Source organism: Onychomys torridus, chromosome 12 (genome assembly GCF_903995425.1).
Source record: "Onychomys torridus chromosome 12, mOncTor1.1, whole genome shotgun sequence".
NCBI classification, from domain to species: Eukaryota; Metazoa; Chordata; class Mammalia; order Rodentia; family Cricetidae; genus Onychomys; species Onychomys torridus.
Window position 1 is genome coordinate 639849 of NC_050454.1, and position 12112 is coordinate 651960.

Below are 12112 nucleotides of genomic sequence, written 5' to 3' on the forward strand. Positions count from 1 at the left end.
CACCAACTTAATTCATCATTTCAGATGTAGCTTGATGAATATTTTTTCTTTATCCTAAGAAATCTCAAGAATGTTTGAAAAAAAATCCCAAATTTTTGAAATCTGAGGTTCAGAGAAAGCCGTCATTATGTGTGAAGAAGCATCCTGGAGAAGTTGGGAGTGATAGTAGTTTTTACTGTGTTTTATATCACATTGACGGGATGGACATTCAACACTTGACATGTGAACTTGTACCTTTGAGTGATATTTTGTCTATAAACTTTATGATAAGTAACTGATTTACAACTCTGAATTATGCTCTCCTTTTGCCAGTCATTTTATGAGCCAACTTTGAATATCTCTTTAAGTTTGGCTTGCCCTTACTCTGGGTGATACTGTTGATACAGCTTTTAAAAAAAGGAAGAATTTCTGAGGCTATGGTGTGACTCCCTGTGTGGTATGACTGCTCAAATTTCAATTTACCAGGTCAAATTTCCTGATCAAATTCTTCCTTCAGATATCCTCTGAACTATACCTCTCCTCCTCCTCTTCTCTTCTCCACATTGGGTGGCTATCCCTAAACTCTCTGGTATTCTTCGGAAAAAAGACTACGCATATATAGGACGCAGGCTCCTTGTTAGGGTTCGAGAGAAGCCCCCAAGAAAGACCAGCAATGGCCAGGTAGTGGTGGCACACACCTTTAATCCCAGCACTCGGGAGGCAGAGGCAGGTGGATCTTTGTGAGTTCAAGACCAGCCTGGTCTACAGAGTGAGATCCAGGACAGGCACCAAAACTACACAGAGAAACCCTGTCTCGAAAAATGAAAAAGAAAAAAGAAAGAAAGAAAGAAAGACCAGCAACTTAGCAAGAGTGTTTATTTTCATCATGTTGGGGTGGCAGATAGCGGCCCCCAAAGAAGGTCATAAGTACCTTTTAAACGGAGTTAGGGGAATTCCAGGGAGGAGGGATTAATCTAGTGCTGATTGGTGGAGGAAAGAGTAGTCTGGGAGTAGTCTGATTGATGGGAGGCTGCAGTAGCTAAGGGTCTATTGGGGGTGGTGAGGTCTAGTGTCTAGGGACTTGTTGACAAGAGGGTAGGAAAAGCTATCTTTAGCTAGCAGAAGTTAGTGGGGAGCATCTGCTGAGTCAGCAGAAGGGGCTTTGGGGCGCCTGCTGAGCCAGCAGGAGGCTGGGGGGCACCTGTTGATTGATTGCCCCTAAATTATGGTTTTCCTGAGAACTGCTTGCTCAGCTTCAGCCAATTCTAAGTGAACCAAAACTAAGGCCTGGTCCATGTCAGGACTGCTAGGGGAGCCTCTCACAGCCCTGGTTTGGCCACCTGGTCCCCTTACCCATCACATCAGTTGGCCTGTTGTTTACTGATACTGGGACCCAGTTAAAAGGGGGGAGGGGACCTGTGCCCTTGCAAAGAAGAGAAAAGGTCTCTTAGTAAAGAAAATGTGTTTTTAAAATCCTGTAGCTGGTAGAAAGTCACGTGACTTCAGATTCCACATGGTATAACAGCTTTCTTTGCTTCCCTGTTGCTTCCCTTGGCCTCGTTCAGCCTGCTTCCCTGTTTCACAGTAATTATACCATCCCTACCACATCCAGCATTGATAGAAGACCCAGATAAACTGGTCTCCAGCTAAACTAAAGCACTGATGTACTAGTCACGAGGGATTGTGTGTTTGCAACAGTACTGTGAAATTAATCCTGTTTGTTCAAACTTAATATACTGAATAAGAAAGCTGTTGCTACAAAAGAGAAGGAGGGAGGGAACAAGCAGTTCCTTCCTTTCTCTCTGAAAATAAGATCATCATCCTTCCTGCATCCACCTAGCATAGCAGGTCATCTTAGCCTTTCCTGAAACCCCTAAATAATCTTCTTCCAGTTCACTATGTGTTGTACCCGCAGTTGGCTTAATCCAAAGTATTGAGAGAGTGCCTCACCATTGTGTACACAGAAATGATACTGTGTGTGGGAACAATGAGTCTTACCTCAAGCAGGCTATAAATGCTATGAGCAAAAAGATCATAAGTGATCACACCATGTTCATCTACCAGACCTGGATCGCACATATATCCATGCCACACCCCTCCACCATGCCTGGCTTGTCCATGCCATACCATGCCCTTTTACTGTTTCTGGCTTACACAGTGCACACTCACATGCCTGCAAGGTTAACTGGAACACTAAAAACTGCAGATGTTTAACTTGATTTTAAACTGCAAATATTACTATCTTGGTTAAAATTTCCAAATCTTTATTTTTGCATATTGCAAAAATAAACTCAACAAGAAAATGAGGTGATAAGGCAAAATATTAAAAAAAAAAAAGTGTTATTATTGGGAAACTTGTAACTACTTGACATACTAACTGTAGGTGTTTTTTTAGAAGTTTAAAGAACTCTTTTTTTCTGACTAAATATTCTGTGCTCCTCAATGACTTGGAAGTATTTTAGGAGATGTCTGTCACCTTGTTCTGCTTCTTTAAAAAAAAGAATTTAAAGATTTTGTTTTTATTTGTGTATATGCATGCCTCCCGTCTTGATCAGTGGGGTGTGTGGGTGTGTGTGTGTGTGTGTGTGTATGTGTGGTGTGTGTGTGTGTGTGTGTGTGTGTGTGTGTTATGTGTGTGTGTGGTGTGTGTGTGTGGGGGGGGTGTGTGGAGTGTGTGTGTGTGGTGGGTGGGTGTGTGGGGGGTGGGGGGGAAGGGGTTGTGTATGTGTATGTGGTGTGTGTGTGTGGTGGGTGGGTGTGTGTGGGGTGTGTGTGGGGTGTGTGTGGGGTGAGTGGGTGTGTGTGGGGTGTGTGTGGTGGGTGTGTGTGTGGGTGTGTGGGGGGAGGGGTGTGTATGTGTGGTGTGTGTGTGTGTGTGTGTGTGTGTGTGTGTGTGTGTGTGTGTGTGTGTGTGTGTGGTGGGGGGGTATGTGTATGTGTGTGTGTGTGTGAGTGTGTGTGGTGGGTGTGGTACTGGGGGATTGAATGTGGGTCCTCTTAAGAAAAGTAAAGACTCCTAACCTCTGAGCCCCTAATTTTCTACTGTTGTTCTTCATTTTTCTGATTACTTTTTAAAAAAGATAAAGTTCCTTTCTCCAAAACAGAAATAAACTGGAGTTGTAGTACACAGCCTTGCCTGTTTCCCTCTAAGCTACTCTTTCTAGCACTCTGCTTCATGTTTCCAGTAAGCTCTGAAGTGATCTGTAAATTTTAGTTCCCTGAAGTAAGGTTACATGGATGGTCACCTCTAATGTACAGACTAAATACTAAAGCCAGGGATGTGAAGGCTTCTCAAGGTTACACAATAAGTCTGGCTGGGCACAGAGGTGACCTTGCTTCCAGTTTACTGTGTTGCACGTGGGTGCTGAACTTAACACTTGGCTCGCATTTTCTGCAAGGACCCATGTTTTCTTCCACCCAATGAGCCGCCAACTTGTGGGCTTCTCTTCAGAAATAAACTAAATGATGTGCTTGAAAGCAGATTGACGGTGCTGGGAGGTACAGAGAAGTGAGGTTTTTGAAGATCTGGGGCAGCATTGCTCAGTCCTGTTCATGGGTCTAGATGGAGGCAAATGCTTCTCTCCTCTGGGCTGGGAGATGCTCCCCACAGCTGCTCTACTTGGAGGACTTACAGAAAAGGTATGAAATAAACAAGGAGTTTACCTTTCCTAAATCTTCCTCTAATCACACCAATACTCTCAGTGAGATTTGGTTATGTGTATAGAAATAGTGAATCCACATTTGAGTCTGTTGATAAGTAGGAGAAATTTCATTCCCAAACCTCACATGATTCACTAAACTCAGTGGTCTAGGTTGCTGGCTTTGTCATTTTCCAGAACTGTTTTTTTACAAATTGAGGTCTATTTGGGTATTGGAAAAAATGTAGAAACATAAGGTAAATATATAGACATCATGGAGGAATAAAATGATTTTTATAGGCCAGTTACTGTGTTAGCAGCAGCAACAGAACACCAAGCTGAGTCAGGGTCCTGATTCACAGTAGGGATCTAGTATCTTTGGTGAGACAGGCATGCATTTGAATGCTTGGAGGAGTTGGCTCCCAAGCTGATACTCTCCCAAGCTCAGGCTTGTAAATGAACTTGGTAAGAATGCTCAGGATAAACTGGCCCAGCATAACTCAAAGGTATGTTATACCTCAAAGGTATGTTATAACCTCAAAGGAGGTTATACCTGTATTGTGTGTGTGTATGTGTGTGTTTTGCCTACATTCATGTCAGTGCACCACACATATGCAGTGCCTTGGAGGCCAGAAGAGGACATTGGGGTCCCTGGAACTGGAGTTAGAGGTGAGCTGCAGTGTGGGTGCTGGCAAGCTGGAAGAGCTCTTAAATCTCTAGCCCAAAGTCTGTACTTCCTTTCATTCCAAAAGTTAGTGTGTTATTCCTTTCCTCATGGCTATGACAGAACGGCTGCCAAAAATGGCTGCCAAAATCAACTTAAGGAAGGAAAGGTTCGCTTGGATTCACAGTTTGAGGGTGCTGTCCATCATGGCAGAGAAGTCCCGGCAGCAGAAGGATGAGGCATGGGTCACGTGCATCCACTGTCAGCAGCAGACAAAAGCACACGCTGGTCTTCTGCTTGCTCCCTCTTTTTGTTGTTGTTGTTGTTGTTGTTTGTTTGTTTGTTTGTTTGTTGGGACAGGGTTTCTCTGTGTAGCTTTGGAGCCTGTCCTGGAACTCACTACCAGGCTGGCCTCAAACTCAGAGATCTGCCTGCCTCTGCCTCCCGAGTGCTGGGATTAAAGGCATGAGCCACCACCACCCCCCGGCTGCTTCCACCTTTTTTAAACCAGAGGAGGACTCCATCCACTGGACATGCCTAAAGGTTTGTCACCTAGGTGCTTCTAGACCCCAAAGAGTTGACAGTCAGCGTTAAGGATCACATTTACCAACCTTTGTTCTCTTCCTAGGTCTGTTGGAGTAGAAACTATAGATTTGTTCCAACTGAAAGTGTTCCTAGACTTCTTAAATGCTGATTGGCACTGCTCTAAAGGATTTAGCCATTACCTCAGTTTATGTCTCCAGGTCCTTTATGATATATTGTGAAGAAGGCAAAACACCCTTGCTTTGGGCCTTCATAGGCATACCTTACCTGAATGATCACAAACAAGACATTGCCCTTGGGTGAAAGTTATTTTGCAAACTTTCAGCAGAACCCAGAATCAGAAAAAAACTAGTGTTTCTTGCTGTTTTTCTCACTTCTTCAGAGCTTTAAATCAAGACATGATAAGCATGTGGAGAGTAGGAAGGCATCGCCATACTCATCTGTTCTTTGGGCATTCAGCCTTTTCAAAGTCAAGCCCATTAACATTGCGTCCTTGAATGCATACAACATAAGACTCACACCTCCTGCTCTCTGTGTACTCTTTTCTTCTTCTTCTTCTTCTTCTTCTTCTTCTTCTTCTTCTTCTTCTTCTTCTTCTTCTTCTTCTTCTTCTTCTTCTGCAGTTGTGGCTTACTAAGCAGTTTTTGCAATTTTAAAATCTATATCCTACCATGTTGTGCCACCCATGTTGACTAGCTGTGAACAAGGTCTCAGCGGGGCTTGCTTTAGTCTCCTTTTTTGGACGTTTCTCATGACTGGCCCTTGTAGTTACTACTCTAACTAAAAGCAGTAGTGGAGAATGGGAAATAGAGCAAAATCTGAAAATCCAGAGAGGAATGTAAGGCAAGTGTCACAACTGGAGTTAGGCTCCTTCACTGGGGTTCTCAGTGTGTGCAGTTGTGTTATGTCAGTGTCAAGGATGGAGGTACAGGACTACAAGTCTCTAGGCACAAAGCAGGATTTTGCCCTAGAACTTATGCTGTGTGCTTGCAATCATTCTGCTTCTATTCTCCCTACTAATCCTAACCAGTATCCAGGAACCATATCTGCCACACCTACGTGGGAGCAATTACATTCCTAGGTACAAGTGAGGAACATCTTTGACAGAGTGGGTGAATTTTAGTTCAAACTTCTAGCTGAAGGATGACTGTAGAACTTGGAATGTGCATACACCATGCTGTGAGAGTGAGAGCATGCCAGTCCACTGTGTTGCGTGTGCAAAGAGCAGGCAGCATACAAGAAATAGCCAGTAATTCAACAGTGTCCAACAGTGTGATGGAATGGCTAAAGAGATAGATTCAAAAGGATCTTAGATGTCATGCCAACTCATAACCTAGGCTCTGTCTTGTCACTAGCTGGTGGGCAGGTCTAGGAGGCTTTAATGAGTTCATTTGATGTCATGGTTATGTCAGAGTTTTGAAAAGCTCATTCTGACTAGTGGCTGGTAAGGGCATCCTTGAGTCTGTGCCCTAGTCTGGATGAGAATCAATAATGACCCGAAGGGTGAAGGACGTTGAGAAGTGTCTTATGGGATTAAACAATTGGAGATGGGGCTAAAGGCAAAGGAAGACTTTTAAGTTCTGGTGTAGATGGATAAATTTACATTCAGGCACCAAAAAAAAAAAGTGAGAAAGAAAGAAAAGAAAGATGGAAACATTAAAACAATAATTGTTAAGGAAGAAGACTGAACAATATGTTCAAATTAGAAGATCCCTGTGTAATTGGGTAAATTATCTGACTTTCTCTTTTCTTAAACATTTATGCATACTCAGATTTTCTCTGATGAAGACTGAGTTCACTGGTACTTTCCTAGTTTCTCGGGGTTCATGGTAAGATGCATGATACAGTACAACAGACAGAAAGTGGCTAGAAGTCCATTAGTGTTCACAGGGAACACAAAGATAGGCTTGGTAGTTCCAACTTCCCCATTTAGAACATGTTAAATATGAAGTTCCTGTTAGTTTCCAGATAATAAAGTACATGTAAGACTGTCTATACAGATTTGAGACTCACAAAGTAATTTGAGAGTTTGGAAACTGCTTTTGAAAAGCAAATCTTAACTCCTGGACCGTGAACCTTGATATTTTTAAAAGAAAGTTTATTCTTTCTTATTCCTAGTATGGGGGAGTTTTAATGGAATTTTACTGATGAATTTAATTTTCAGCTAATGCTTTGCCTTTATCTATATAACTACTTAGAGCCTGGCTATATATGCATACTTGTAGCATTTAAATTGTCAATATACAAGATAACAGCTATTGGGGGTGGGGGCTCCTTTTTTAAGGGCAGGAAGAGACAAAGTTGTCAATATTCTGAATAGGAAGACTGTGTCAAGTGTTTTCCCCTGTTCTGTTTTCTTTTTTAATATGACCTATTCAGATATTTTTTTGATAACCAGCCAGGTCACATTTGGCTTAAGAGACAAGGAGTAATCTTTTGTTTGTGGTAACTCAGTGACACGTTCACGTGTTGTTCTCTTGGTAGGGCCGCAGTGCATGTTCATGGGAAGAACCACATGGAGGAACAGCATGAGGCTGTACAGGGTTTAACGAGGAACGCCAGGGTGGACAAACTCGGACATGTCTGTGTCGCCATTCCATAGTGCGCCATTCTTTTGCAATCCTGGAGAAATGTTGCTAGAAGAGAATATTATGTGGAATGAGACCTTTTCCCGTGTTTTATGACCAACATCTATTCTGCAAATACCAAGTGCTCTAGTCTCGAAGAAGCAAGCCACCATTGACAACAGACCTGAGAACATGAGAATGTTTGTTAGTGGCAGAAGAGTCAAAAGATGGAAATTTTTTCAGCTGTTTGCCACTTGTTTTATATTAAGCTTCATGGTTTTTTGGGGCCCTATCAAAAACCACATTGTGAACCATATGAAGGCCTACTCCTACAGATACCTCGTGAATAGCTATGACTTTGTGAACGATTCCCTTTCTCTCAAGCACAGCTCTGAGCAACCTCACTTCCCATACTTGATCAACCACAAAGAGAAGTGTCAGGCTCAAGATGTCCTCCTCTTATTGTTTATAAAAACTGCCCCTGCAAACTATGACAGACGTTCTACAATCAGAAAAACGTGGGGCAGTGAGAATTATGTTCAGTCCCAACTTAATGCCAACATCAAAATTCTGTTTGCCTTAGGAACTCCTGCTCCACCAAAGGGAGAAGAGCTGCAAAAAAGACTGATTTGGGAAGCTCAGGTGTACAAGGATATAATTCAGCAAGATTTCGTTGATTCTTTCTACAATCTTACTTTAAAATTACTCCTTCAGTTCAGCTGGACAAATACCTTTTGTCCACATGCCAAGTTCTTGATGACTGCCGATGATGATATCTTTATCCACATGCCAAACCTCATTGCATACCTTCAAGGGCTAGAGCAGATGGGTGTTCGAGACTTTTGGATTGGTCACGTTCATCGTGGCAGCCCTCCCATTAGGGACAAAAGCAGCAAATACTATGTTCCCTATGAAATGTACCAGTGGGCAGCTTACCCTGACTACACAGCTGGTGCTGCCTATGTCATCTCCAGAGATGTTGCTGCCAAAGTCTACGAGGCATCACAGATGCTGAATTCCAGTCTGTACATAGATGATGTGTTCATGGGCCTCTGTGCCAATAAAATGGGGATAGTGCCACAGGACCATATGTTTTTTTCTGGGGAAGGTAAGGTTCCATATCATCCTTGCATCTATGAAAAGATGATGACATCTCATGGACACTTAAAAGATCTGCAGGACCTCTGGCGGGAAGCTACTCATCCTAACATAAAGAACATTTCAGGGGGGTTTTTTGGTCAAATATACTGCAGGTTAATTAAGATAGTCCTTTTCTGCAATTTAATTTACAGGAGTCCGTATCCCTGTAGGGCTGCATTTGCTTAATAGCACTTGAATACTGCACTGTGTTCACTAACACTGAGCCAAACTTGGAGGGGAAAAAAAATCTATGAACGTTTCTCTATACCCTAATTAAAATAAACTGAAGGCAAAGAGATCATCCCAAATCCCAGGGGATTAAATGTTTGCTTGATTACAGAAACAAGTCAATGTAATGTCTGAATTCATGGTTTAGATTTATTTCAAGGACTTCAAATTTTAAAAGATTTAGATCATGAGCAAAAGCAAAAGTGAAGTAAAATTCAAGTTCTCACTTGGTGCCACATGTGTCCCTGAGGTATGGGGAACAATTGACATGCCTTGGTATCAGAACAGTGGTTTGGGAAATAGCTAACAAATGGGTAAAGGAGCGTTTCTAAGAAATTAATATATCTCTAGAACAAGCATTCTAATTTATTTTTATTAAAGAGTACTTAGTGGGGATGGGCAGGTGTTATAGAAGAAAAGTATACCAACCTGAAGAAAGTTTCATTCTAATGAGAACATTGAGGGAAATGTCTACAATCCTGTTACAGTTGAATCACTTAACATTGACATTCCTATTGCTATTTAACTAGACAGTTCTGGCACCATTTAAAATATACTTATATTGTTTTCTCAAATTTAATTGTTAACATAAAATCTGAACAGTCATCAGCTCTGCCCTCAGCTGGACATTATGTAGACTTTCTCTAAAATTATCAAACAGGAGTAGTTGCTGGCCCCTGAGGGCCTTCTCTAGAGAGAAATTACTGTTAGCTCCAATAAGCTAGCTTTAATTTAATGAATTATTCAATGGGTTTTAAAGCATTAAACACTGGCCTTTGCTCAAGGTAGTTGTTGAATCAGTATACGTACTTACATAGAGGAATATAATAATGGGAAATACTTAAGGAAGGATGGGGCTAGGGCTGTAACTCAGCCCCAAAGAGAAAAGGTAAAGACACGTCAAAGGCCCCGTTTCCTTGTAACTTGTAATATTTTAGCTTGGAGTCCATATCACAGCAGTGATGACCAAAATTAGCCCACCACTTACCAACAAGGTCTTGTAGGCCACAGATGTTGTTCCAAAAACAGACTTGTAACTTGACAGTTTTTAATATGCTACCATGTCTAAATAATCCATTATTTTGCTAAATAACTATCAGTGATTAACTTTTAAATATTTCAAACATGGCAGCAGAGCAAGAGAAATAGAGAAACTGACCAAATGAGTTTGGAAGGTTTGAGCTGAAAGTTTTGGTAAAGCTGCATGTTCCCTGTAACCAGAGGTTTGGCAGATGAAATAAAATAAATTACACTTATTTTACAAAGTAGGATTTTAAAAAACTGTGGCTGTTATGCCAGCAGTGCACCAGCACTGAAAGGACTAAGCAACGTCCATCCATACAATGCCGGCCGAAACAGTGACTTCAGCAAAAGCAGATGGACCACTTAACCAACCTCGGACAGAGGCACGTGCTAGGGAAAGCCCAGCTCTCCTTAGGACAGTATTGGAAAAATGTAAAAAAAAAAAAAAAACTAAGATTTTCTCAAAGTACACAACTGAATGATCCCTGTGTTCTTGCAGGTAGATATTTTTTAAAAATGTTTACAGAAATCTTTGTGAATTTTTCTATTATGAGATTTGAGGCTTGTTTACACTGCTTGGATCATTTCTTACTAACCTCAAGATGTGGTGTTAAACATTCTATGATAGTTATTTTTAGGACAGATTCAGGGTTTTAGATTAATACAGTTCAGATTTTTCTGATCGACTTTAAAAAAAAAAAAAACACTAGAAAACAAAAGCATTATCTGAAAAGCAGTTTCATAGCTTATCCTCACCAGCTGGGCCTTTGGTAACTGCTGGCTTTGTGTTCTTTTGGGTTTCTCTCCACTTTGAGCTGATAAAAGTTGCCACCGGCTGGAAAGCATCTCTCAGTGGCCACAGAGGTGGTCTTGTTTACACCCAGCGCTTCATGAAGCATTTTTCCATTTGATGACTGAACTCTCTTGAACTGTGTTCTGCTCCTTTATTTTTGCTTAGAATAGAAGGGAACTAGTTTGAAGTCAAAGGAAATATGAAGGTACTTCATGACTTTCTGAGTTCTTAGGTGATTCCACCATCAGACCCGAAGGCCTGAAAAGTATTTGTAAACAGAACTGTTCTAACTTTTAAAAAAGAAAGAAAAATCTTGGTGCTGAAATTCGGGGCTGTTTTCAAAATGAAACATAAAATAGAAAAGGAAAACAAACTATTGGCCCAGATGGTCGCTTGAGTAAAAAATTCCTATACACAGTATTACTGCTAAAAAATTTCTTACTTCTTGATTGGTTTGCGTCTTTTTTTCCAGCTATTAATTTTATACCAAAATATTAAATATTTATATTGCTTGAATTTTGGTCTTGTATGGCAAAATAGTTAGGAGGTTTAAAAAATATATATATATATGCTTTCCAATAAATAACTTAAAAACCATCAGTAATGTGTATTTAGACTCCTGTGTGGGAATCATTTTGTATACAATCACCTTCTTTTTGATATTGTCCTATTTGTGTTTATATTGCCGCTCTACTCAGTTTAGAGGACTGCCAGGTCTTTATTATGGAGCTACCTAATGAGGTCTGCTTCTGTGTTTGTGGGGGGATGCTGTTTCTTAATCACTTACTCAGAATGGCATGAAATAAAATATATGCAGAGTTTTGCATTTGCAAGGCATGCCTGGGATGTCTGTCGTTTGGATCAAAGGTACTTCCCTTGGAAGAACTCATTAACTAAGGTGTATTTTTGCAGCTACAATGAGAATAGGTCCTATGACCTCTGAATGTGCCTGTTCTCCATTCTTCCATGATAATCAACAGGCTTTACATGTCCCCCTGTTCTTCCCAGTCAGTTATGTATCTGTACCAGAACAAGACTTAATTAGCTTTCTTCACACAGTTCCTTTGCTCCGCACCTCAAATGCTGCTTCCAGTGTGGAACCTAAACTCTTCTACCTGGCTTTAGAACCCTGATCTATTTATCCCCTGTTAGTTTACTTTGCCCACTGCTGACACCATCACAAATTTCTTTACTGTCTGTCCCTGGGGGTGCTGGCTCCTTTGTCAAGAGTACTATCTCTGCTTTGTGCAGCCAAAGGGAATGTTCTGAAAAGCCCTAGTCTATGTTAATGACATAAGATCACTGCAGACCTCCTGTAGGCCCCTCTCCCCCTGCCAGGCCACAGGGAAGGCATGGCACACCTCCAGTCCTCTCTGTATGTCCCTCTTAACCCAATCCACAGCTCTTGTAATTATCCACGTGTCTCTACCGATCACTGTAAAGAGAGACAAGGACCTGAAAACTTCAGTGTGTGCCTTCTACAGCCTCATCCACACCTGTGACAACTACTACTGATTGTTCTGTTGTTTTGTTTTGT

The 12112-nt window shown here is 41.3% G+C and overlaps 1 protein-coding gene across 1 annotated transcript; it reads left to right on the plus strand.

Annotated features, from left to right (window-relative positions):
* Nucleotides 1-7583: 7583 nt before the first annotated feature.
* Nucleotides 7584-10033, plus strand: B3gnt5 (UDP-GlcNAc:betaGal beta-1,3-N-acetylglucosaminyltransferase 5). Its single transcript, XM_036204035.1, has one exon. It carries the CDS (start codon nucleotides 7584-7586, stop codon nucleotides 8715-8717), a length of 1134 nt encoding a protein of 377 aa, XP_036059928.1. The 3' UTR covers nucleotides 8718-10033.
* Nucleotides 10034-12112: the final 2079 nt, after the last annotated feature.